Source organism: Drosophila sechellia, chromosome 2L (genome assembly GCF_004382195.2).
Source record: "Drosophila sechellia strain sech25 chromosome 2L, ASM438219v1, whole genome shotgun sequence".
NCBI lineage: Eukaryota > Metazoa > Arthropoda > Insecta > Diptera > Drosophilidae > Drosophila > Drosophila sechellia.
The window spans coordinates 20,337,733-20,364,730 of record NC_045949.1 but is presented as its reverse complement, the minus strand read 5'-3'; the positions used below and the strand labels follow the sequence as shown (position 1 = coordinate 20,364,730).

Sequence of the window (26,998 nt, the reverse complement as noted above, 5' to 3'; positions counted from 1 at the left end):
GAGCTGTCGCATCGATTCACACGAAAAATACCGAAACATGCTGAAACTTCGAAAAATACCGCAAGCAAGAAACGATGGTTTTTATTTGAGACAAGTCGACGTCTATTACCCTTTCGATTAGTAGACATAAATAAATGAAATAAAATATTGCACATGTGTTGAGGGAACAAATTATATTTAGCGAGACATATTTCATTTCAAGAAGATTATTATATGAATCATCCTATTATTCATAAAATTGTTTTTATCTAACTTTGTTATGAAGCATCCCAGAGTTTTGTTAAGGCATAAATATTTTGTTATAAAGATTTTAAGGAGCTTAAATTTCCATAAGCCATTTAAAGACTAATTAATTCAATCGATTTCTTACTGGCTTATGAACAAACATTTATTGGTCGTTCAGCTTATAGTACATATGTATGAACAAATAAAGTAATTTTTTTTTAAATATTTACGCACGGTTTATCAATGACACAAACCATCAACAATTCCCCAGCTATCCATTTTTAGCTATTTTATAGCTATATAAAAAGTAATCACAAGCAAAAGTAAAGATAATAGACAATATTAAATTTAAATGTCCTGATAACAGTGGAATGCATTTTTATGACACGTTTTCGGCATTCGTACATAAAGTGAACCGAATGTAATTTATAAAAACTTATATGTTACAGAACTTAGGTAAGAAGCCGACTTAACTAAGAAGTGGCGCCGATAAGCACAATATTTAAAAACCGATAGGCACACGTTATTCCACTTTTCGTCTGCAAAAGCTTTCTTATTTCAAGGAGCTTTGATTTTAGCATCACCTGCAACAAAAGCGGTTTTGAGTTTAGTTAGCCTCTTTCTCACAAACAAGTCGGTTGTCTGTTCGCTGGTGGAGGAGTGTAATTCTTGGCCGCGCTTTTGATTTTGTTGTTTGCGTGGCGTTGTGTTTATAACAATAACAACAAGTGACTATCACTGGAAGACATGTTGTCTTCAAGTAGCTAAGCATATGGCTGGCTAAGAAACAAAAAACACGAGGGTTAGAACCCTTTCTTGGCCGAAATACGAGACTGTCCTCCGGGGTTACTTCATTTGGGCTGTTATTTTGGCCTCCTCCCAGTTCCTTCGAAATGGTTCGGTGGAGCGCGCGGTCGCGGCGCCAAGCTCGTCAGGATAAAGTGGAGCTATTGGCCAGCAACAACAAAGTGAATGGTGAGGACGATACGTCCGATAACGGTACGTGCCAGGGGTGTCCTCAAAAGAAGAATTTTAAGCGAAATTCATATGTATATCCAAAACTATAATTTTATTATTGTTTCATGTTCTTTTAGGGCTCTGTCAATAATGTTTTAATTTTTGAAGACTTAAGGTGTTTAAATAGCTACAAGATTTACAAAACTAAATATTTCATTTTGAATGTCCTACAAATAAAACATAATGATAAATATTCAAAGAGTGAAACGATGGCAAGAGTTATGTTGCATTTCAGTAAACCTGCTTGAAGTAAATATAATGACTTGTTCTAAGAATAATCTGAAACCTGTTTGAAGATATGCGGTTTTTAAATGAATTTACAATAATACGATAACAAAGAATGTGATTTTAAATCAAATAAGCAGATGCATGTATAACTAAATATTTCCCTCTAAAATTTCATCACCCGCCTTTGTATGATGAATTGAAAGGGTAGCATTAAGCTGCCAAAACGACTGTCATTTCATCTGGTTCCGATTGCCATTTAACGACTGCGATTAATCTAAAACACTTTCGCTCCGTTTTAGCCGCCTTTCGCAACTCGACTGACCTATCCGACCACGATGAGATCTTCCTCAAGGGACTGCTGCGTAGTAACTCCAACACGCCCCACAAGGAACTGATGGCAAGTAGACCAGAACATATAAACGTAAAAAGGCGAGAAAAAATATCTCTGTACAATTTCTGACCCACTTATTCGCCTTCAAGCATCTGCTCAATAAGAAAATTGCGCATACGGTTTTCCGCCCATTTTCCATACCCAGCCCCACACACACACACTTTCCACATTTGTGTTTACTTCATCGATGGCATTGCATGCTGATTTTTCGGTCTAGATAGAATTTTCCGGGCTGCTTGTATGTGCGTGTGTTTGCTTTTCTTATTACATCATTTTCCTTGCCCCCACAAGCGCCAAAAAGAAAAGAAAATCCTTCTGTGTTAAAAAGATTTTCTCGCTTTAGCCATGTACTGCAATTGCTTTTTTTCGGCTTCGTTATGGCCTATTAGCACTTGCTATTATTTTTTGCCTTCCTCTTTTGAGTTTTCGCTCTAAACTTGACCTCTATTGCCTCGGCAGATGGCAGATGAGTTGCCTTCATGCAGATGGGAGGAATTTTATTAGATCATCGTGACATAACCACTGAAGTGGAAACTATCTTGACCTGGCACATTTAGCGCCTCCTCGGAGGTTTCTTACGGCAAAAGAACTGCCATAAAGTTTGTAGCCCAATCAAATTGTAAATATTATTTGCGGTTCCTGTGGCAAACACGCAGGCCAACTAGGAAAACAATGAGTGGCAGTTACAACCAAAATTAAAACGAATTTATTGTGCTCTGTATTGCATATCTATACACTTTGATTAATTTTTAAAAAATAATTCAAATTGGAAACATTTAAATAAAAGTGGCCCTTTTTAAGCACACTTTCACTTTACGTAAAGTTATTCTGTTGGAAAATAATAAACAAGTAGGGAATTAAATAGTATGTAAAAATAGGCGTAAAACAAAGATTATTAAGACCCAAACTTGCAGTACAGAAAAGCCAAATACAGCAAATATTATGGAAAGCGACATCGCGTGACGACCATAATTAGAATCCAACATTTTCCGAGTTATTTTCCTGGGCAGGCTCATTCGATTGTGGTTTCTGCTGTGGTCGGTCGGCGGCTGTTGGGAAAGGCAGTGAAAGTAATTAAGCCACGAGTCACGAGATAAGAAAATATGAAATGTCACTACCAGCTCCCCTGTTTTCCTTTCCCCAACTCGCCTGTCGTCACCGCTCCTTGGAACACTCCCCCATTTTATGCAGATTACATAAAACGCAACCCAAGTCGCCGTGCCAACTCTTTGACATCAACGCCCCAAAGAAGTTGTGTGTAGTTGAGTGTGAATAAGAGAACCGGTTTGAAAACATTTTCCAGCGTAAACACTACGCTTTTTATGCTACCTGCGCTCGAAAACGATGCACAAAAAGCGCCCAACTCGTTGGCCTACTAATGCAGCTGTGGTCGGGAGTTCGAAAAAGCTTGCTATAAGATGCTGTTAAGATCACTCAAGTAGTTTGTAACAATATTGCGATAATTGTTAAAGCCAAACTTGCTTATTTAATTTACTCTTTCATTAAACAAAGTATTAAAATAGTTAAGTATACATATTAGTATTTAAATTATAATATTTGGAGACCTAAGACCAGGCTATTTAATTTCAGTATAACATTTAACACAACATTTTATTATATTTTAGATATACCCCAAGTATGTGTTTGTTTTTCAAAAAGTTTTCTACAGTTTAAAATGGTTTTCATTAACAGAAAGAGAGGGCGCGCCACTGCTGGTTTCAAGTCACTGTTAAGTCCAAGCTAACATGTGGATAACAGACTGCGTACAGTTGTAACTTGGCTCACGCGGAGCTTTTTTCACGGCAAGCCAGCGGCAAGCGAGCTGAGCATGAAGCAAAGCTAGCCCTAACTTGCTCACTAGCTCTCGCCGCTTGCTTCCAGAGCTCGTGAGTCAGTTAGTTGCGAACAGTGCTAAGGTGAGGTTCACATTCCGGTTTGAAACGCGCGCTTCGGTGGTTTTGGCCCATTCGAATGAGTGAGCATTGCTGCCTGACTGTATAGGTGTTTTTACGGTGGTGTTTGTGAGCGTGGCTTAAACGGGCGGCTTGAAACCGAAAAGCAACAGTTAGTTGGTGCTCTCTCTGCCCTCTCTCTCTCTCTATCGAATTCAACAATGTTCATAAACCATTTTCAGTGTGAAAATTAATAAGCCCACTTCAGGTGCTAACTACGAACCGATCAATATTATTGTAAAAACGGAAAAACGAAAAACTGGAGCAGTTATTAGTGTGTTGTGCTAGTGCCTTGGTAACCCCGCTGCATAAAGCTTTTCCGAGCTTGAATTGATGACGTAGTCGCCGAGAACTGTTTTGTAACCTGGCCAACAAGCAGTAACTGTCTTGGCCATGCTTTGGCATTTCCAAAACCACAAACTCCATACTATAAACTCAAAAAGAGTGGCTCTCTCCACACGCACACATATGCACGACAAGCGCTCAGCAGCGTTTTGGGAGTGGCTCCAAAAAATAAAAAAATCAAAAACAAAAAACAAATAAAAGTCAACTGAAAATATGAACAACTGTTATTGTTATTGCATACTTAATGCCATTAAGGTCTTATAACTTTATCAAGTTGCTTTGGTTTTTTTAGTTTAAATATTTCAAACCACTATTAGCCTTCGAATAAGAAACAAATTCGCCACTTGTTTACGTGCTTTCGAGTGTGTGTGTCTAATTATCAGCTTACTTAATTAATAAGCACCTGTTGCGGTACACAATATTTTGAGGCAATTTTAAACTGACGTTGTCATGACGAAAACATTTTGCTGAGTGGAGGTGAAAGCCCAGGCCAGAGTATCAATAACAAATGTGGGTGTGTGTGAAAAAGGGTGGGGACTGTCTGTCGCGTGGGGCTTCTTCACAGTTTTTCACACGGAAAAGGGCTTAGCTAGGGAAAATCCGTGGAGCGCTGCGGAAATACGATCTTCGCTGGTTCGATAAATAAACAAACAAAAGCAGTCGGGATTACTCATCCACAAATACGTATATAAATGCGATCAAAAGCTTATATTGGAACACCATATAAATCCATAAGAATATAATATAACTACTCATTCCAAAGAGTTTTATATAGCTCAAAACGCACACTTATAAAACCATTAAAGCTATAAATATGTTATAGCTGGAAGAAATTCCATTCAGGTTTATAGACACAAACCACTGACAAGTTTCCCAGAATAGAGTTCTTGTGCAGAGAATGCATTCTACTCGCTTTCTGCTTATCAATTCTCCAGCGATAGTGCCGCTCTTCGGATTTCAGAGAGCGGAGGAGAAAAGCACTCCCACGTTAAATTCGCATAAATATTGCATGAGCTGACTCAGATGACTTTCCCATCGTGGGCGGAAACTGCCAATGGGCCCAGAATAAATACAATGGACGCAAGAAGCAGGGAACTACAAACGCTGTAGTTGTAGACGGGGACAAATGGAGCCGGAAGATGAAATTATGTGCAATTAAAACAGAGAACTCACTTTCCATGCGACCCAAATTCAAATGGCAAGCGACCCAATTTTTGACCTAAGACTCCGCACACTGTGTTGTCAGTTGTCACTGTGTTCACCCGGGGTTAAATGGCATGACATTTATATAGTGAGCACATGGAGAGCCAGAGAAGTCTGCCCAAAAGCTGGACCAATTAACGCACTCACTCAATTAAGTCGGAGGCATCTTAACTTGACCTAGGGCAGGCACGCCCAGACGAAGAGCTCTGAATTTAATTAGCCGCACATGACGAACTCATCTCTCCGCTTCTCTGCCATTCCAGCTGAATCCGACCGAGCCGCAGCCAGTGCCACTATTCCTGCCCGCTCATCTGAACAACAAGCCCATCTGCGACGACATCATCCGCAAGTTCTCACCCTCGAGGCGCCTGGAGTCGCGAGAGCTCGCCAAGCTTCTCGCCCAGCCGCATTTTCGTGTAAGTAGCCAGGGAATCTCGTGGCGAAAGCCTCTCTATTTGGGCTTGGATCTGGAAAACTCAGCACCCAGGATATAGTGTGGAACACATGGATTTGACCAGCCAAAGAAAACTATTTTCTTGCATCTGTTGGGGTCTATTATGCATGAAGTCCATACTGAAGTATGTTTCTGAGATGCACCTAAGATACTGTATCTTTTACTCTTTCTGCATCCGGTAGCTAGTTCTTTGTATATCAGTTGCTGAGTTATCCAACATTTAAAACAAACACCAGCCAGGCAATATCTAAAGTTTTTATTGAGACTGTCGTTTCCCTATTGCTGAGTAAGGTCTGCTAAGAAGACGATGGTGTCTGAAAACGTGCTCCACTCGAAATGTTTGTTTTCTTAAGCCATAGGCTCATCAAAATCTGATGGATCCTTTCCGTTAAGTGAGGGATCTTGCTAGTATTGACATTGTTTTAACAACTTATTTTTTCTTCAGGCTCTTTTGCGCGCCCATGATGAGATAGGAGCACTCTACGAGCAACGACTTAAAGCTGCCGGGGGATCCACCAGCCAACTAGAGATCGCCAGCCAACGCCAATCGGGAGGCTACCTGTTCACCGAGGACGTCCTCAACACCAAGATGCCAGTGGAGACCATCAAGATGGTGGGTCTGCGCCGAGATCCCAGCAAGCCGCTCGGCCTGACCGTCGAACTGGACGAGTTCAAGCAGCTAGTGGTGGCCAGGATTCTGGCAGGCGGGGTGATCGACAAACAGAGCATGCTGCACGTGGGCGATGTCATCCTGGAGGTGAACGGCACGCCCGTTCGCACTCCCGACGAGCTGCAGGTGGAGGTGTCGCGGGCCAAGGAGAATCTCACCCTCAAGATCGGGCCCAACGTGGACGAGGAGATCAAGAGCGGGCGCTACACTGTGAGTGGGGGTCAGGTAAAACAGAATGGCATCGCGAGTCTCGAGACGGGCAAGAAACTGACGGTAAGTTCGATGTTGGCTTGAAGATTCCTCCCACAGATTGCTGCTTGCTTGCATGAGCCCTGATTAGTTGGAAGTTCATCCCTATAAGTTTATTGGCCAGTTAAAATTCAAATAATGAATCTTGAACAATGTTATTGCCCAGAAAGGGTTTTTAGTTTGTTGTGCTTGCCAACTTACATGTTTAGCCATCCCGTTGTACGCTAATTACTCACTTATGACCGTTTTTATTTGAAAAGTAATCAGTAATAGTTTAGTTATCAAACCCAACTTACTCGAAATATTGAAGTCACCAGCGCAATAAGTTACTATTAGACAACGAATTCCCTTGAAATTTCTCAAATCGCTTGCAACTAAGTAAGTAAATCTTGGCATAGTAGAGCTATTAAAAGAGTAAAATGCTTAAATAGTAACGAAATTTGTGTTTTCCTATACCAACAGTGCTACATGCGTGCACTCTTCACATACAATCCTTCCGAAGATTCCTTGCTGCCGTGCAGGGATATTGGATTGCCCTTCAAGTCGGGCGACATTTTGCAGGTGAGTTGGTCAGAAAAACACCCATCTATTTATCCTGATCAATGTGAATCATCCGTGCATTGCAGATCATCAACGTAAAGGATCCCAACTGGTGGCAGGCCAAGAACATTACTGCCGAATCTGACAAAATTGGACTCATACCATCCCAAGAGCTGGAGGAACGGCGCAAAGCCTTTGTGGCCCCCGAGGCGGACTACGTTCACAAGATTGGCATTTGCGGAACAAGGGTGAGTTTTCATAGTGTACCAATGGGCACCCAGTAAACATTGGGTATCGCAACAGATCTCGAAGCGAAAGCGCAAGACCATGTACCGATCGGTGGCCAATTGCGAGTTTGACAAGGCTGAGTTGCTGCTCTATGAGGAGGTCACGCGGATGCCGCCATTCCGCAGGAAAACCCTGGTTCTCATCGGCGTTTCCGGGGTGGGAAGACGTACGCTCAAGAATCGGCTGATCAACAGCGATGTGGACAAGTTCGGAGCGGTCATTCCACGTAAGCACAATTTAAGCTCATTTATATTCATAAATGTATTGTGTTCGTGGAACAACTTCAGATACCAGTCGCCCTAAGCGCGCCTTGGAGGAGAACGGCAGTAGCTACTGGTTCATGGACCGCGAGGAGATGGAAGAGGCCGTGCGGAGCAACGAGTTCCTGGAGTACGGCGAGCACAATGGCAATCTGTACGGCACCCATTTGCAGTCTATCAAGGACGTGATCAACAGTGGGCGCATGTGCATCCTGGATTGTGCCCCGAATGCCCTGAAGATCCTGCACAACAGCCAGGAACTGATGCCTTTTGTCATCTTCGTGGCAGCGCCGGGCATGGAGCAGCTCAAGACCATCTATGCGGATCGCAGGGCCACGGGCTCCAACCGGAATTTATCTGTATGTTTGACGTAGCCCCCTAGACTAGGCACTCCTCTAATCCGAGCACGTATTCCACAGTTTGATCGCCAGAGTTCCATAAGATTCAGCTCCAGACGCGCCCGTACGCTCGAGTCCCTAGCGTCGCTGTATGAGGTAATGTGTCCTGACCTATCCTTAACTACAATGTCGTATAAATTGTGCTCAACTCACTCATCCGCTTGGCGCACCTAGGCCACCCTGGTAGCCCTGTTAGATCTCTGCCTGAATACCCAAACATTGCTTAACACATTCGCTTTCTATGACTCTTCCGCACAGGACGACGACCTGGTCGCCACCGTCGAGGAGAGCAGCTTCGTCCAGCGCAAGTACGAGAAATACTTCGACATGGTCATCGTGAACGAGGACTTCGATGAGACCTTCCGTCAGGTGGTGGAAACGCTGGATCAGATGAGCCACGAGGAGCAGTGGGTGCCTGTCAACTGGATCTACTAGAACGGAGACTCCACCCATACCCCTTTGCAATTTCGCCGTCTTGCATATAGAAGAATATATACTACAAAAATCGAATGCCTATCATCACAATTAAAGGGATAATGCCAGTAATTGAAGCTTAAACTCGCAACACAATGCAAATCTAGCGAATAGCATTTAAAACGCTACCGATTTCCATATTTATTGTTGTTTAGATGTTTTGCTTGAGGAATGTATAATGCGTTTTATTAACTATGTTTATCTCAATTACTGTTATTTTCCTCTTTAAATATAAATCATGTATATATGCAATGTTTGTATAAGTTGAAATGCGCCCTCCGTTTACAATTCAGTTTTCCTTAAGTATAAGCCTAATTTTACGAAACGAATTCGTCCATTTTACCATCTCTTGTTTTATTTTTACAAATAATGAATGATGTCAACGCATATCTCTTGAGTTTATTATTTTAACGAATCTCCTCAGTACAACAACCTTCTGCCAATATTTTCGTGTAGTTTTAGATTTGTTTGAATAAAATGTGTAAGTTTAACGAATTAGTTAAATGTATTGATGTGAAGTAAAACAAACGAAATACGAATAAATTTGGCTCAAAGAAATGGTGAATTTTGTGTACCCCTAGCTGGTCGCACCAAAATATATTTTATTTGCTGAACTTAAGAGTGTCTTAGAGTGTAAAGGCCGAATGCCAGGCATTTAGCAACTTTATTTGCAGGGACTTATTGGTAAATTCCCAGAGATTTCTCCACCACAGCGTGGGGCTGACGCATTTGCTCGCTGTACTCGGGCAAGTTCATGAAGTCCTCAAAGCCAATGGAATCACAGCGGCCAGTCAGGACATCGTCCATGAAGTTGCTGCAATATAAAGGAAAGAATTACTATACAAGAAGAGTGGACATTGCTGGGTTTTTGCGTATAATGGTATACTTGGTACATACGTATGTAGGTACATATATAGTATAGTTATCGTTATTAGGCAAGTTTAGATTTTCTAGACTGCCAAAGACTGTATGATATTCTAGAACTCACTGGAATTCTTATTTGGAAACAGAAGCTTCTTGGGGGCTCTCGCCCTTGCAGAGATTCCTGAGAATTTCCCAGACCGGGCTAGATGCTCACCTGGACGGAAGGAAGGGCAGACGGCCCACCTGGCGTGCGGCAAAGCGCTCCATGCCCATCTTGAGGGGCACGCCGAGGCCCTCGTGGTTGCGCAGCATCTGCATGTTCAGGTTGTACTGATGCTCGTTGTAGTTCAGCTCGGAGTCGCGCAGCCGGTGGACGTGGGCCAGTTGGTTCAGGCAGTTGGCCTCCGTGGGCATTCCCACACGGCCGGTGGCGTTCAGCACGGACACCTCGGCGGGCTGGACTTTCAGTGATGGCTGATACTGTATTGCGGGGGGTTTTCACTTCGTTAGCGGCTCTACTAAAGGCACTCATCGAGGTACTTACCATATTCGCCAGCGGTTTTAGGATGAAAATGCGGTGAATTACAATTTTTCTTGAATGACAAACAAATTCCGTGCGAATTAGAGCTGGTACTTGGGTCGTTGCCTACTCGATATCAACGATGTGTGACAAGATAATCGAATAGAAAGCAAGTTATCGACTAGAATCGAAAACACTAGCGTAGAAACAAGACTGGCAACTCTTGGCATGTGTAGAATTCAGGATGGCGGTTCCAAACAGTGCTAGCATGGATTCAATCCATTTTGACCCACATACATTTTAGCGTGGTTACAAACCATTGCAGGGTACAGAAATGCGGCATATCCGGCAATTGCATTACGATTGGAAATTATTTACCCCCAAATATTCCAAAGCAATTTGATTATTAAAACAAAATATTTCTTTATATATAGTAAAAACGCAGCACTTTTTGAAATACACTTTAATTGTAATCGTGTTGATGGGTAAAATTTGGTCTATGTAAATTGGCGTTATTAGCGCACTTAGCACTTCGGTCAAGTGACGTACTTGAGTGTTGAGATTAATTACACCCTCGCTGGCCAGCAACTCACATCCGAAAGATACAAACGTATCGATCTCGGCCGCAGCTCTAATCAATTCGATCAACAAAAGAACTGAATCGCTGGCTGGCTGGCCGGTGTTTTGTTTTTCTTTTCGCCCACACCTTTTAGCGGCTTTTATGATCTTCTGCTCCACAGAGACGCGATTCATTTGCATCGAGTGACAAACGCGAACGAATGCGAATGCGAGGAGCCCAAATCACACGACAGGGCTTAATTAGTGCATGGTCACTAATAGAGACTCGGCCAGTGGATGTTGTGTTAATCAAACTCCCGCACACAATAGCTCAAACTGTCTCCGGCCATCCGATCCGATCCTATCCAATCTGAACTTGAAAATCCGAATGGAAACATCAACCGGATGGATTGAACCTTCACTTTAGGCTAAAAGGTAGTGCGTAAATGATGATTTATGCCCATTTACTGAATTTTAAACTGCAAAGAAGCGAACTACATACATGTTCCTGCATTGTAATTTATAACTTTAATCATTTCAATATTTGTATGGATGAGCATTGTAATACAAATGCAAATACACATTTTATACATTTATAGCTTTAAAGTTGCCTTCAAAGTTGAATTAAAGTCGATAATAACATGTATTAGATAATTTAAAAGATCAGCCCTATTTTTAATGAATGAATTCTATATTAAGAAACTGACAAAATGATAAGTAAATTTAATCAGCAGACAATTCGAGAATTTACAATAAGAATATCGCAACGGGCATATTTATGGCCTTAAGTTGATAAAAATATCGTCAGTACTTATTTCATACGTTTTTATTACTTGGAGATGCGATCATTTCGGATGCAACTTATGTTGATTTAATCGATTAGTCTATAAATAAATTAAGTTAGAAAAAACACAAATTACTCGCATCGATTTTAGCTCACTAGCATCGCTTCTTTGACTTATTTGTTAATACAATAATTTCAAATCTCTGTCATTTTTGCCGCTCGAAGAGTTCAAAAGAACTGAATCTCATACCACGATTGATTTATAACGTTTACTTTCTGTTTTACTGCCTTTGACCAATTAATACACAGTAGAGAGGGGAGTACGGGGCGAATCAACCAATTCAGCCAGTCCCATATATGGCCATAAGGATGGCCAATAGCCAACTATGTATGGTCGGATGGAGATGGAGATCTCAGGGCGAGAAGATCGAAATGTAAAAGTCAAATAAAAATATAACGTCGAGAATTAACATTTTTTCACAGCAATAAATGCATAAAAGTCGAAGAGGTGTATTCAAAGAAGTGAAGAGTCGTGGGTTCAACTAGGGGACTCTTCAGCTGAGGGAATTCCTTCTAAAACAGCTTGATTGGGCTGATATTTATATTTCTTAATACACACTCAGAGAAATAGCTGTGTAAAAACCAGAGATCACACCAGAAGAGATTTAATTAATAAATTTAAGGAGCATTACACAGTTTTTAATCAAATTGAAGTACAACATAAAAAGGTGTTTCTTCAGCTTTTTGATACTTATTTTAAGGCATCCAAAGGCACGATTTCTCTCAGTGCACAAGTACACCCATTTCTGTATGACGTATATGGTATAAAATTTACAATCTTCTGCAGGCCGGCTCCACTGGATGTTGCCCTCCGTCCGCCATTGTCGTCGCTAATAGAGACATACAACCTCCACTGGGAATTGATCTTGGATCGAATCGAAAGAGCAGGAGGCTTCGTTAACAGCACCAAAAGTTCGAATGTTTCGTTACTTTTCCCGGCTGCCATAAACTTTTATGGCTGCAAGACGCAGCGGAAGACGAGGACAATGGGTCTTGGACCTGGGATCGGGATTCGGGATTCGGGGATCAGGGAACAGGGAGCAGCTGTAAGCAGATGGTCGTCGAGATGATTGGGCATTATGCCGGACCAGGTCCGGGGCTATCCGGTATCTTTCTTTTTTTATAACCATAGGGGTCGCTGTCGCTTTGACGAGCCACCTCCTCTGGGTGCCAATTAAGATACGAGGAACTGGGCTGGAGCTGGGGCAGTAGAGTCGACCTGGACCCTATTAGCAGCAGCCATATTGCCAGGCACTGAACGAAATGCTGAGTTCAAGACATCGAAGGAATTTAATGAATATATAACATATTAGGTAACATATGATATGAAATTCTTATTCTCGGAAATAAGAAGATTAATCAAGAAATATACTTTCCAAATAAGAGTTAAGAAAATAGGTTGGATCTCAACATACTCCCTAAAATATGGAATATAACTGTCTAAGGTTTTTCATACATTATTTAGTTTTCTGTGCTCTTTTTTTTCTGTGCATGGGCACAATAAACGAATATCCCGTTCGTGAGTGATCTCAGTAAGATCGCTCCGCACTTTTATGGCTCCCATTCGCTAGGATCCCCCTCCCCCTCCGCCATTGGCTTCTCGTGAATCGAGATACTCTGGGCCATAAATCAAGCGGCTGAGTGAGGAGAGATGGCCAGTTTCGGCGAGGCATTTCATCCATTTTTGAAAATGCCTGGACATAAGGACATGCTGTAGTCCCAAATCGAAATGGCGGACGCAAGACATAAGCTGTGAATTCGGCGTAATTTTGGCAGCGGGATGTGTAATGCAGTAGCCAGGAAAAATAGAGGGTGTACGAAAACAAAAGGCGTCGGCAAAAGTCAAAAACCATTTCGATACGCCAGGATGACCAAAGGCCAGCGACCAGAATGGAACGGGTTGGGCCGCCGAGTTCCACCAAATCGGGGATATATATGTATATACGCAATGCATATCTCTGCCGATCTGCCGACATGTGCATGTGGCGTAACAGAAACAGAAACAGAAACAAATGCAAACACACACTGCAGTCGTCCGCTCCCAATTTGGTATGTATTTTTTAGCGTGTAGGTGTGAAAACGGAGTCCACTTCCTTTATCGGGGGAATGTGTTTTGGGTTTTTTGCTTTATTTCTGGTGGTGGTTGCTGCTGCCTCCCCGGGAGGGGTATTTTGCATCTTAGCTGACACACAAGTCCAAATATTTTCAGTGCGAAATGAAAACGAAATAAAACCCTGACTCGCTGCTGTTTAATCTGAAAACGTTTTCCGATTCGGTCACGGTCCTCTTCGGTTGGAAACCCGCTGTATCAAAATCTGGACAGGTCGTATATTTTGCCTCGCATCGGCTTGGACATTTCCGATTCTGCTAATCGCTGGTCCTATAAATCAACCCCTTAAGAGCCCCAGCCGTTTACAATCTCTCTATGCGGTGCCATACTAGACTAAAAGTGCTAGTTGTGTACTATACCATATATGTACGATCCGATCGTCTGGCACTTCAGATCGCCATGTTTGTTGTGACGGGCGCCAAGTCAACAGGTCGCTTCCTTGCACTCCATCTTTTGATGAACTATATTCACACGCATGTATGTACATAGATCGGCTGGGATTTCATTTGAATTTTCTGATTAATTGCAGCTGTAAATTCAAGTGTTTTGGCCACTTGTGAATTTATTTCTAGGATATTCTGTTATCAACTAATATTTAAACTGAATCATATAATGGAAGTATATATTCGACTGTTCTAAAAAGAATGTGTTACATTGCATTCACATAAATGTATCAATTTTCCGCTCAATTTTCAAAATGGAATTGCCACTGCTCAAAATACTTAGTATGTCATATACTTTAAAAGATCTACAAAAGAGTAAGCTGTTTTGTATTCTATTATTCAGTTTATATAAACCACAAGGATTCCTTACCTCTTTTAAAGCATACATTTTTGACATTTTTCTTGACTCCTTTAATGCCAAAGGACTTTTAAAGCTCAAGACAACTGCCGTACAAACGTACAACAACGTTGTATTTTTCAATGTTATCGAACTTTTGATTCTGAAAGTTAGTTTCGACTTGTTGCATCTACACTTGCGCAAATAATCGAATACCCAAGATTTAATTGACACTTTATGATCTCCGATTGCCGGCGAAATGCCGTCGTCCGACTGACTCGACTGTCGATGTGCGTGAGTGCGAGCGAGCCAACCGTAGAGCCGATAACGGTAATGGCCGAGTGAGGAGGCGAACGATTGGGCAAAGAGAAGGACCGATTAGTCGATTGACGTTTGCCGCACTTGTTGTTGTTGTTGCTTTCGGTAGGTGGAGCGTAGCTGTGAACGTTAACCCTTATTAACCCCAGCAAGAAATTGAAGTTCCATTGAGTTGTATCTATGGTGTTCATATTTTATTTAAATAGCTAAGCACATACATATACACACATACACATTCACAAGTTATAAATTAATTGCCGCCAAATTGAACTAAGGAAAGATGCGGGTGAATACGGTAAAATTATTTATTTAAATGGTAATTTTGCTTGTGTGCTTGAAGAGTGCGTTACATTTAACATTTAGTACGGCTATATTAACTACGGCTAATTGTTATTACGATACATAAAAGTAATAAACGTTAAAACTCTTTATATATGCGGCTATTTACACGGGCTGAAGAATCAAGTTGCGCTCTAAAATGAGTTGCTTGTACTAAAATTATGTTTAACTGCAGCGAGTACTTTTAAACGTTAATCGGCTGGGACGGCTGGTTTGAATTGTTCTTGTTTTCTCGGGAAACTTAGTTACTACAGCTTACGAGCTAGGCATTTTTCTTTAAACTACACACGTTGAACAAAAAACAAACATAATACAAGAATAATATAAGACTTGTTTAGCTGCGAGGACTCTGGCGCGTGTCGAAACAAGGAATATACAATCACAAAAATTAACAACGTGCAATATTCCAGGTGCGACGGCCGCCAAGTCCTCCATTCGTCCGGCTGCTTATTAACTTCTCGTTGTGGTCGAAACAGTCTGACTGCGCGACCTAAGGGTTAAGCCAAGTCCAAGGCGAGAGCGGGAGCACTGTAGGACACATCGCACGGTTGTCCTCCTCCTCCTACGCCGCCTACTCCGCCCCGCTCGCTCCCACCCAGCAGCGGATGATGGGGCTCCATGTAGCTGTTACTGTCGCCGCTCGCCGCATAACAGGAATGGTCGTGTCACATCGAGAGCGTGCCCACTGCCGCCGCAGCGGACATCTGCGCACTGTGCTGCTGCTGCAGCTGGTGTGTGTGCGCCGCCGCCGCCACCAAGGAGTGGCTGTGGGCGGCCAGGTGGGGATGCAGGCGCATGGCGGGAATGTTCATCGCCGCCATGGGGTTCATCGAGTGGGCCAGCGAGTGGGAGAGGTGCAGGCCCGGCTCCAGTTTCGCCTTGGCGTCCAGCAGCTGGCTGTAGTCCGCATGCTGCACTCCCACGCCCATCACGTTCGGATCGCTGCCCTTCTTGTTCTGCTTGCGCTCCTTGGCGCGGCGGTTCTGGAACCAGATCTTAACCTGGCGCTCCGACAGCGACAGCGTCTGGGCGAGCTCGCTCTTGCGCCGGATGGTGATGTAGCGGGAGGTGCAGTACTCCTTCTCCAGCTCCAGGCGCTGGAAGTCGGTGTACACCACGCGGTACTTGTCCTTGGTGCGGGTTTTGCCTGCAAAAGAGATGAGAGAGATGTTAGTTGATTTGGAAAAAGCTTTTCAAGGAGGCACTTCTAACATGCTAAAACTTATTTATCACATATCAATCCATTTAGAAGGAGTATCAATAACAAAAATCATTCAACTTGCATTCAAAAATAAAATAATCGAAAGGATTCATGGTTATGGTTCTTGAAAACCAGTGGATTCGATATAACTAGCGAAAAGTTAAGATCTCCAAAGATCATGTGCAATTTCTGTCGTCAGAGGGCCGAAGCTGTCGGCCAAGTTTGCCAGCTGATGTGGGTGCCAAGCGAGTGGAGTGACTGGCGTCAGGTGGACAAACATGTTGCTCCTCATGTGCAACGTGTTCCAGCTCATCTTGCTATAGGAGATGACAATATTTAAATTATGATAGCCATAGAAGACTGTCACATGCCGAGCGGCGAGATTGGAGCGGCGTAGCCCCAGTCGAAGCGGTTCACATGAAAACCACTCACAAGAGCCGACGACTCTGGGAGCCACGATTCTCCGAAGAATCGCTAAAGCGGGCAACGTGGCGCTGGGCTGCGCAATTAGTCGATTAGAACTCAAATAGAACTCGAACGAATGACGGATCCGCAGGCAGCGGCCATGGAATGAGCCAACGCTAGCTAGGCAAGAACGCCGGAGAACTCATCTCCGAAGGCATGAAAAAGGCCACGGGATCGTGGCACAGTCTACGTACGTGATAAACACACCCACGCCGGCGGGAAATACTTGTGGGTAAACAGCATTTCGGCCCGGGGATTTGCTCTAATTTTTTATGTGCAGCGATACCGTGGTGTTCTCACAATTAAAATTGAGCAAATAGGCAAACAAGCAAATATTTTCACAGATGATAAAGTTCAACAGCGACGGCAGAAGATAGGCGAAGAGTGCCAAGAGTGCCAGGAGTAGGTGTTGAAGACCTCGGGATGCCCTGCGATAGATGATATATGGCCACTGACCATGTCCATATCCCAAATCTCTCTTTCGAGAATTCAGCTGAACCCTCTTCTTGAGTTTCGAAATCGAAGAAGAAGAAATGCTAGAATTGTATCTTTCGGGAGAAGAATTGCTGAGAGTGTATCTTTGGGGTGAAGAAATGCTGAGAGCGTATCTTTCGGGGGAAGAAATGCGTCAAGAATACTATAACTCTTTTTGGTAAGCCCCGCTAAGCCGTTTCCCCCGTCCCCTTATCTCCCCCTCCCTAGCCCCAATCTTCTGTTTGTTCTTTACACTTTATTTGGACGTGAATTTATTGCCGTCGCCGTGGCTTCTCGTTTGCTCAGTCTAATGTGGCAATCGCAGCAAGAAGAACTCAGGCGAGGAGCAATGTTAGAACCCAGTTGGGCACACACACTAAATCTAGATTTTTCGCTTCGCACTATAAATCCACGATTTCCAGTCTGCCTTGCCATTTTAGTGCTTTCGTTGGGAAAATCTTCTCGCGCGTGCGTTCTTGGGCGCCCAAATCTACTGATAAAAATAACTCGTTCAGACAGACCTGACGGATTTGAGGAAGTGCACAAATAAAAATGGCTAAATTAGAACAACAGTGCTATCAGCTCATAGGATTTAGCGGGTAAATAGTGGAAAACAAAGCATATTTTCGGCTGATTTCGCAATGTGAGGTAAACTATGCGTAAGATGGATGTACTTAGGTGGGGTTACATAAAAGAGTAGGATGACCGCTTGAACTTCATCTCCTTCCTTACTGCAACCCAATTTCCAGCCAACTTCTGTGGATCAGAACATTCCCCAAGAGGCTGCACCACAGCGGGGCCGCCTTATCTCTTTCTAAGACTTTATCTGGTTGCCACTTGGAGGCTCCCACTTCTCACACCTGAAACGGAGCGCAAACATAGGCAAATCCGCACGGAATCGGGGACAAACTGGAGCAGGGCAGTGGGCGGTGCACGGGTGGGGGCGCGGGTGCCTGGCTCCGCTGACCTTCACGGCCATAATCTAATAAATCGTACATACATACGCACATATATGCACAACTATAATACCAGCGAGCCGAGTGTTTTATGGCGTTAATAAACGGGGCAAGACAAACGATGGGTGTGGATCAACTTGATCCTAATGCTGAAGCTGCGTTGTCTGAATCCCCAAGATCCTACTGAGATCTCCACTCGCCGCCTCTTTGCCAGGAAGATGATAAGATTGTGAATGAACGGCGAAAAATCCGAAATCCCCAGTCACTTCTGCAAACAATTGAGCTCGAAAATTCGCCTCGTAGATATCTGGCATATCCATCCGCTATATATGTACATATATAGTATTCCGCTTATTTTACTGGCAATTAAATAAAATTGTGCGTCAAGGTGTGACATTTTTTATGGCTCTGTCGCTGGGCCCCAACGCAGCGTAATTTATATCGAATGGGGTTCGTTCCTAAGTCGAACCAATTGAGAGTCTGATTTGAACTGCTAATGCTTTTGTGGTGTTTACCCCGCATGTAACTATAGATTATTCAGCCGGCTTTGCCCGTCGGCGAAGTTCTAAGAGCGGCCAGCGTACGCACTACTAATCCCAGTTGAGGTCTGTATCAATAATATCGACGGAGTTACGAACTGTAGAGCTCGGATCGTTGGACATTTGTCCCGATAAGCTTTAATGGCTGTTCCCCACTCATCGAGTGTTCTTGGGGGGCAGGAGTTCGCCGGGTGGTTGGTTGGATTCAGATGGTTCTTTGATCGCACGCAGGCAGCACTGTGCGAAATCATAGCCGAGGTGCTCTCAAACCAACCAGGGCAACCAGAAGGTGCTGTGCAGAATGTGGTTACAGGCATCGCTCAGTGCATTCCGAAGTAATTCCAGGCCAAACAGCGGCAATCCCGCCGGCGGAGTCAATTGGCCCAAGTGCTGCCGCCTCAACTTCGCATGCCGACAAAGGAGAATTGTCGAAACACTGGAAAGCGATTCTCTAATGTCGAACAGCTGAAGTAGAGCAAGAGCAAGGATCATTTGGCCATAAATTGTAGCGGGCTGAGGAGGTCTGGTCTGGTCTGGTCTGTTTCCCATTAGAACAGCTGTTGATTGCTGGGCAATTATGTGGTCCGCCCCCCGGGGAAAAATCAGTGGCCAAGGACAAGTTGCAGTTGGGTAACTGATGCCACCACTGCGGTTAGCCACGGTCTCGGATGGTGGTGATGGTGCTGGAGGTGGAGGAAGCATCCGCAGATGCTGTGTCCTGGTCATGGTGGTTTCTCCGCCACCCCGCTGGGCGTTAATTTGTCACTGAGTGCTGAAGACATCACCCCCGTGACATCCTGATTTCGGGTTGTTGTCTCTGTTCCAACGCGTGAAAACCTATTGGGAGACATTTATTACCTGGCTTCCATAAGTCAGCTCCGCTCGAATTTAAGAGCTTTTTCTGCCTGAAGATTAAAGCGATAGTCCTGTGGCAAGCGGAAGTCCTCGAACGCCAGCGGAAAGAGCAATTTCGTCAATGGCACCCCGGAGATTTGGACACACAAACCTCAACACTTGACTTTTTAACACCCCATTTCGCTGCTGGAAGTTCCCCCAACTATTTCGCCCAGCTTAAAGACTTTTGCGAATATTTGGCTTTTCTTTGTTTCCACTTGTTTTGCTCTGCTTTTGTTCTGTCTTTCCACCATCCTCCATCCTCCTCCAGCATCATAAACGTGGAATACTCGTAGGATGGGGCTTGTACAAGTATATGTCTTTTTGGCTCTCACCACCGAGCGACAATATAACAATAACATTTATTTGGCATTTTGCTGCTGTTTTAGCTGCTCTTATATCGTAAATATTAGCTCAAATTACATCATAAAATCATTTGATTCGATTTGACGTTTATTTTTCCTTCTTTCTTCCTTTTCTGGGCTAAGCCTACGGTAACGGTACCCGGTGTCCTTGGGGGAAGGTCGGTGTTTACCCTTTGCCTTGCAGACAAATTGGGTTTTCAAATGGTAAGTTTAGTAAGAATAAGTGATTGCTTTGTTTTAAGAGGATTAGAAAGTATTTCATGTGTATAGAAATGTTATATTTGAATAGAAAACGGTTCTTAACCTAGGGATTACGAATCTTTTACATCACGTAACATAACATAAACTTAAGTTCGTACCACAGACGGAAAGCCAAAATGGCCATCGTCAAAAGGAAACATGCGACATGCAAACACGTTATATGGCAGGCGGACATACATAGGCAAATGTGAGTTCTTCTCCAAGTTTCCCTCTTTGGAGACCACTCCCAGATATAAATTCCGGCCCCTCCTCCTCCTCCTCCTCCTCCTCCTCCTCCCTTGATCACGCTGACACGCAGCCCCATAAATGCGAATGGGGTAAGAAACGAGGCGGCGTGGATATAATCATAATATCAGATCGCGTGCGACAAACGAATGAACATATATCCGACATATATATGCGGCACGCAACCTCGAGGCACGCCAATGGAGTGGCAGCGATGGCTCCAGCTCTAGTCCAAGTCTGACTCAGAGCTCGCCTTATTTATGGCTCAAACGGAGGAGCAGAGGCAGAGCGAGCGAGCGAGCGAGACGGCGCCAAGGTGGGAAAGAGAGGCCGATATGGCAGGAAAAAATGGCGGCCATCGAAGGGAAAAACGCGGCCTGCTTATGGCCTGAATGAGATGCCATTAAAGCCATAAATACGCCAAGTCAGGCAATAGAAAGATGCGGCGAGGAATACAGCCAGAAACGATGGAAAGGAAGGGGGATAGCATTTTTTTCTTAGGCCACTAAAAATTATTTTCAAATGTACGTTAATTATTTGCCACGACGATGCAAGCAATAAACTTTATGGCTATATGATTTGGGGAATATGAGTAGGATGAGGCGGAGGGGGTCTTTATGGCCTTCCCCACTCAGTCGCAAATCAAAAAAATTGCATGCATCAAAAGGAAAAACACAAAAATCGCATTAGAGGCAAAGAAGGAAAGTTAACTATAGTTTTTCTTAGCAATAAATGGAAAATATCCAGGCTGTGGATGCAACTCCTACCGCTTGCGTCCAGCAAATCACTCAGATCCTCTAGGTTGGGCGAGCTGCTCAGGTCTGCGATTCGACGGGGAGGGATTAGATACAAGGGATTAGATTCTGTGTTCATCATAAAGAGTATACTAATTATTTAAAACATGTTCGATAAGTTCTTTCGCAGCTTCATCCTTAACTAATGGATATAGAGACACAAAATCAAATCATACAATCAAAACCCATTGATCACTACAGCCACAATAAATATTTAAAAGCCCACTGAAGCCCACAGTATTGAAAGCAAATTTGCGCTTCATAAAACTATTACTACAAAATAATGTGCAATAAATTCGTACGGCTGCGCCGAGGAACACTATAAATTTCCCAGCCATTCCCCACCGATTCTCCGTCCCCTAACCCTTATCTCAGTGTTTTTTTTTTGGCCCAGGCAGGCGGTTCGGGTCAGTGTGCAACAATATTTGCTTGAACTCCGAGGTGAAACTGAGCAAATGCGGCAGGCGCAAACAGAATCGGAAGGGAATATATGTAAGTACATAGTTGGAACCGTTGGCGAGCACCATATACCACCTAGATACCACCTACAGTCCACAAACAAGAAGGGCAATAGTAATCCGCGGGCTCATCAAGCGTATAATCATCCTAATCAAAGTCGGGCATAAAAATCACAAATATGGCAATCATATATATTCGCGCGCTCTGGTTCATTCATGGTTGTGGGTCACTTATACGATGGCGGGGCATTTCATTTAGTTTTTATAATTATTGCTACTTTATTGTATTGTTAAGCGATTAACGTTGCCCCCCGGCCATATACATACAAATCTTTCTTTCCGTTTTTGCTACCGTATCGTAAATGTTGTCACCTCATAAAAGGAATCGCCAAACGACTCGAAATGAAATCAGAATTCGCTGCCGCCTCCCACTCCCCAATCCCCAATCCTCAAGCACCAAGCCTCAAACTTCAATCAGTCAGCTACTCAATCATTCAATCGCGGGTTGACTTTGGCCTGAGACACTAGCAGGTGTCATTCGTCCGTCCGTCCGAGCCATCATCATTGCAACGTTTTGTGTTGTCATAATTCAGGCGGAGCTCGTTGATTGACAATCGGATTTGTCTGTCACTTGGCCAACTTGGCCAACCCCCCAAACAAAAGGCTTTCGCCCCCTTTTCCCGATACGAACTATGTACATATGTACATCGCAGTATTCCCACTCGTCCATTATGGAATTATGGTTTATGGCGAACAGGAAACGTGGCTATAATTTACAGTTTCTCTCTTTTCTGTTTACTTTCATTGATAAAATAACTTGAGGCAGGACTGGGCACTGGATTGTTAGAAAAATATCTGAAATATTACATTTTGCTACAGGCTGCAGATGGTGAAAGATTACCAAATGGATTGTACAGTCCAAGTAGTTTCCATGGCTTTTAGTTGCATTCTACATTGATTTATAACTCATCAGAATAAAATGTGCCAATTTCCATTTATAAATAATACTTCACCCGCGACACATTACGCAGCCCATTTTGAACAGCTACCATTTTAATTTATCACTCGGCTGAGTAAGCCGTCCGTAACCCCAATTTAAGCGCCCGGAATCCCTAGCGCCTCCAATATAAACTCGATACGCCTCGAATGGTATATCAAAAACATGAACATGGAGACCTATGCGTATATGGACATATATACGGCTGTGTGCGCAGGGCTTTGGGACAAGACTCAAATTTCTGGTTATTACCAATATCAGGGCCAATACAAATAGAGCAGGAAAACCCAAACACGATTCTGTTCTATTATTTGGACAACTAAGCCCAGGGCAAACGACACAGTGGTAACAAGTCCGTGACAAACGGACAGGGAGATGGGACGGCCTGGCCAGCGAGTTCCATGCTAATCCCATCATGTCAATCACCGATCCAAACGCACACTCCACGTAGATCAGTCGCAGCCAAAAATCGACTTCATTTTTGACCCGTGCAGGAGCGGAGGAGGAAACTTTGGACGGCGAACGGGAAGGGTAAATGTCATCGGCAAACAGCGATAGTGCCGATAAGGAAACCGAACCACACATAGTTCCACTGCAGCTAGTGGCCATTTTCAATGGCTTATCTTGGGAGCGGGAACGAAACTGGTACTGGGAGCGGGTCCCAGACCAAAAGGTATCCCATCCGCGCCGGTGGAGCAGTACGACACTTTCCAGATGCGTCGGGAAATCAATATAAATCCAAGCCCGCCATATATTCCTTCTCTCTCTCTCTCTCTCCCTTTCTCTTTCGATTATTTATGTGGCTTGATATAATTATTATTTTCTGTGCATATTGACACATTAAATCTCAATGTGTCAGGTGGCATTAGTTTTTATGTCCCAACACGCGCAATGCTGAAAATCTACAGACAATCCCAGTAAGAACTCCTTGGGCCCCCAGATACATTTGTTCTCCGGAGAAATTATAACGACAATAAATTACGGACAGCTAATAAGCAAATATTTATAAAGTGGGTTCAATGCAATGAGAAGTTGGCAAATCAAAGGATTTTTGGACAACATTGGATAACTGATATAATTGGTTGGATACTTCAGCCAACTTGGACAAACACGCCTTGTTGGAAGTTCCTTTTCTGAACTATGGACACTTAAATTTCTTGCCGTTTAATAATGATTGCATAGATTTGATCGTAAATGTCGCTATTTAGTTTTTATTGGAAGTAATACTAATTTTTATTGGTTTACGACCCTATATTGTTTTAATCAATATGCCCGTCGCAAACGCGGCTGAATCGCTTATCAACAACGCTTTTGACGTTTTAGATAACACGCAAAGAACTCTTTTTTTTGTGGCCACGTTTCCATATCACTCGGCACATTATTGAAGCGATAGAAAATAGAACTCGCAGCCCCATGGGCCACAGTGGGTTGGGTGGGGTTTTCACCCAGGACTTATTGACAGGGCGGGCGTTTATTTGATTCCCCACGCTAGCTAATCTAATCGCAAAACCCGTCCGAACCACCAGCCATTGAAACAAAAGTACACGGCATCTGCATCCAGCGACAATCGCGGTTGCCGTTTTATTGCCACACCCCGAAAGCTGAAGTGGGCCTTCGACGTGCCCTGCCACATGCCGCGCAGACAACAAGAAATGGGGCTTTTATAATTCTATTAAAAATCACAGCCCCCTCTTCGGTTGGAGAAGGCAGATTACTAATTATTACTCCGTTTGGAGAAAGTAACAATTTAAAGAAAATGCCAGAGAAATAATACTTGAGCAAAGTTGGCAAAAGGTGCTGCTGGTGGCTGTTAATAATATCTAACTTTAGATTCCACTCTTACTTCGTAAATATTTGTGCTTTTTAGGCAAATGAAATACGACATGAATTACAATCAGTCGCGCGTCAGAAAGGTGACATTCAGACAGCGCAGGCTAAAGGGGTTTTGAATAATAATAAATAAGGCAAACTTGAGTCGCCTTGTCGGCTTGATCGGCTGGATTAGCGGCCATAAACGCTAATTGCATGCCAACAGATTTTATGGGCTTAATGGATATCGGCGTTATTGTCGATATCGTCGATATCGTCGTCTTCGTTTTCCCCTTCTTGACATGCGCCCGGGTCATAAATCGTGAGCCAATGTGTGAGTGTTTATTCCTTGCCATGTTTGAGATCGCTGCACTGCCATCTGCATTGCCTTTGCTTGTTTTTCCGGTTGTGGGAAAACACGGCAAACAAAACGCGAAAAACCCAAATAATCACAGAAAATTTATTATATTATATATTATATTAATTAATATATTATTATATTGTGTTAAGTATACTTATAATTTTTAGAAAATAGAGAAACCTTCAAATAGACACTCCACACAATGCTAATTGCTGTGAGATTGGTTTCCAACTTCCTAACTTTCAAGCCTTCACAGTCCAGTTCTCTACTCTGATGGACTTTCCATCAAATGCTGGCTGCTTATTGGTAAGTTGATCAAACCATTTTCAAATGCTTACAGTTGTTATGTTGATTTACGATACAAAATTAGTCAATGGAATCGGAATCGAGACGGAGACAGAGTGGAGCAAACAAACAGAAACACTCATGTGGACGGTGAACACGGGGTGGCCATAAATCAAGGCGTCGGATCGGGGATCTCGCGACCCCAACTGAATATCATAAAAGTGGAGCTTGAACAGAATTTGATTTTTATGAGCTAATTGGCCATTGGACTCGGATGCGCGCCAGGTAAACGGATTCTTATAAAAGCCCATATGTGTACCGCGAGAGATGGACAGGGAAAAACGCGAACAGCACGAGCTTGGCGGGAAGACAATGCAGTGCATTATGTGCTGGGCAATATGGAATCTTCGGGCTCGGAATGTGGCCAGGCGGATGCGGGAGAAACCCAAGCGCTGGGCACGCGGAATCGAAGTTCAGCGGAATATGACTAAGTAGCTAAATACACGAAAATTGGGGTAATCGAGGTCTCTCGGACTAAAAGCCTTCGATGAGTAAGAGCTTATTTCACACGTCAATTGGAAGTATAGCCCTCAACTTCGCAGTAAAAGCAGGGTATTATCCCTGGTCGCAAAGTTATGTAGCAACCGATCATACCCCCTCATAAAACCCTTAATTTGTATTAAATAATATTCTTGGGTCTCCAAGGACTCACCTGGTTGTGGTTGTGCTGGATAGGCGGGCTTCTTCATCCAGTCGAAGTATGGCGGCTTTGATGGCGATGTCCTGTTGTTGTTGCTCATCGAATTGTTATTGTTGTTGTTGTTATGGGTGGACGGACTGTTGTTGTTGTTGTTGTTGTTGTTGTTGGCGACGGCACTCAAATGGTGGGCCAAGTGATGATGCGGCGACGAGGCAGAAGTCGGCGCCCCCGGGCTAGAGATCTCCGAGCCCGAAACGGTAATCGGCGGCGATGGGAGACCCTCGGCGATGTGCTGCTGATGGTTGGGTGGTGCGGAACCTGGTCCTCCATCGGTGGCCCCGCCAACACCACCGCCAACGCCTGCTCCTCCGCCGCCGATGCTGCTGTTGGTCTCGTTGAGCTGGGGCGCACCCGGTGCACCGCCGCTACTGCTGCTCCCGGAACTGGCGGAACTGCTGGAGGCATGGGCGTGATGGTGGTGGTGCTGCTGCATCAGCTGGTGGGCCGACGTGGGCACATTCTGGACGAAGTTGTCCGCCGTGCTCGAGGCGGGTGAGTGCCAGTCCCCGGCAGAGGCCGCCGCCGCCGAGTGGAACATGTGATGGGAGTTGTAGTACATCTGGTGGGCAGCGGCCGCGTGGTGGGCGGCATGCGAGGAGTCCACGTCGCCCAGGAACTGGTGGTTCGGCGGCGTGTGGTGGTAGTTGGGCGTCCAGTTCCATGGCTGGCCCGCCGCCGAGGCATAGGCTAAGTTGGCGGCACTGTGCTTTTGTGTGTAGGGCAGTGTGTTGTAGTAGTGCGAAACCATTTTGAGGTTAGATTAGGTGCGCTTTCTCCGAAGATAGTCCCAGTGCTCGGTCCTGTGTCCAATCCAATAGTCCGGCGTTAATCGCTAAATCTTTTCACTTGATGGCCAATATGTTTTAGTTGCACATTTTCTGGAGTTCCAGTTTGGGTTATATTGGAAATATTTTGCTTTGTTAATCTTTACAGTTATCACTTGGCTGGTGATGTGTTTTTTGGGGGCACAGTCACATACGAACGAGATATCGATAATATTTCGAACCGCTATTTTACAGCACTCACTCACGAGATGAATTTTTTGCTTTCCAGAGCTAATCTACTGATTTGAAATGTTATTCCGTGCGAGGCGACGTCAACTCAGTACGCAGGTCGAACACGTACTG

The 26,998-nt window shown here is 43.9% G+C and overlaps 3 protein-coding genes across 4 annotated transcripts; 1 reads left to right on the top strand and 2 right to left on the bottom strand.

Annotated features, from left to right (window-relative positions):
* Positions 1 to 845: 845 nt before the first annotated feature.
* On the top strand, positions 846 to 9,252 carry LOC6618195 (MAGUK p55 subfamily member 6). Of its 2 annotated transcripts, none has more exons than XM_032718927.1 (10): positions 846 to 1,200; positions 1,770 to 1,867; positions 5,625 to 5,777; positions 6,261 to 6,758; positions 7,197 to 7,295; positions 7,361 to 7,522; positions 7,578 to 7,788; positions 7,850 to 8,181; positions 8,242 to 8,316; positions 8,479 to 9,252. In XM_032718927.1, the coding sequence occupies exons 1-10, from the start codon at positions 1,119 to 1,121 to the stop codon at positions 8,653 to 8,655; spliced, it is 1,887 nt and encodes a 628-aa protein (XP_032574818.1). In that variant the 5' UTR covers positions 846 to 1,118; the 3' UTR covers positions 8,656 to 9,252. The 2 variants fall into 2 exon arrangements, with proteins under 2 accessions (XP_032574818.1, XP_002042470.1); XM_002042434.2 differs by having other exon boundaries at positions 846 to 1,224.
* LOC6618194 (proteasome maturation protein) lies at positions 9,238 to 10,212 on the bottom strand. The gene is made up of 3 exons (XM_002042433.2): positions 10,103 to 10,212; positions 9,773 to 10,038; positions 9,238 to 9,508 (listed from the first exon to the last, which is right to left on the bottom strand). Exons 1-3 carry the CDS (start codon positions 10,103 to 10,105, stop codon positions 9,373 to 9,375), a joined length of 405 nt encoding a protein of 134 aa, XP_002042469.1. The 5' UTR covers positions 10,106 to 10,212; the 3' UTR covers positions 9,238 to 9,372.
* Positions 10,213 to 14,979: 4,767 nt separating this feature from the next.
* LOC6618193 (homeotic protein caudal) lies at positions 14,980 to 26,998 on the bottom strand. Its single transcript, XM_032723764.1, has 2 exons — positions 25,824 to 26,998; positions 14,980 to 16,174 (listed from the first exon to the last, which is right to left on the bottom strand). The coding sequence occupies exons 1-2, from the start codon at positions 26,617 to 26,619 to the stop codon at positions 15,693 to 15,695; spliced, it is 1,278 nt and encodes a 425-aa protein (XP_032579655.1). The 5' UTR covers positions 26,620 to 26,998; the 3' UTR covers positions 14,980 to 15,692.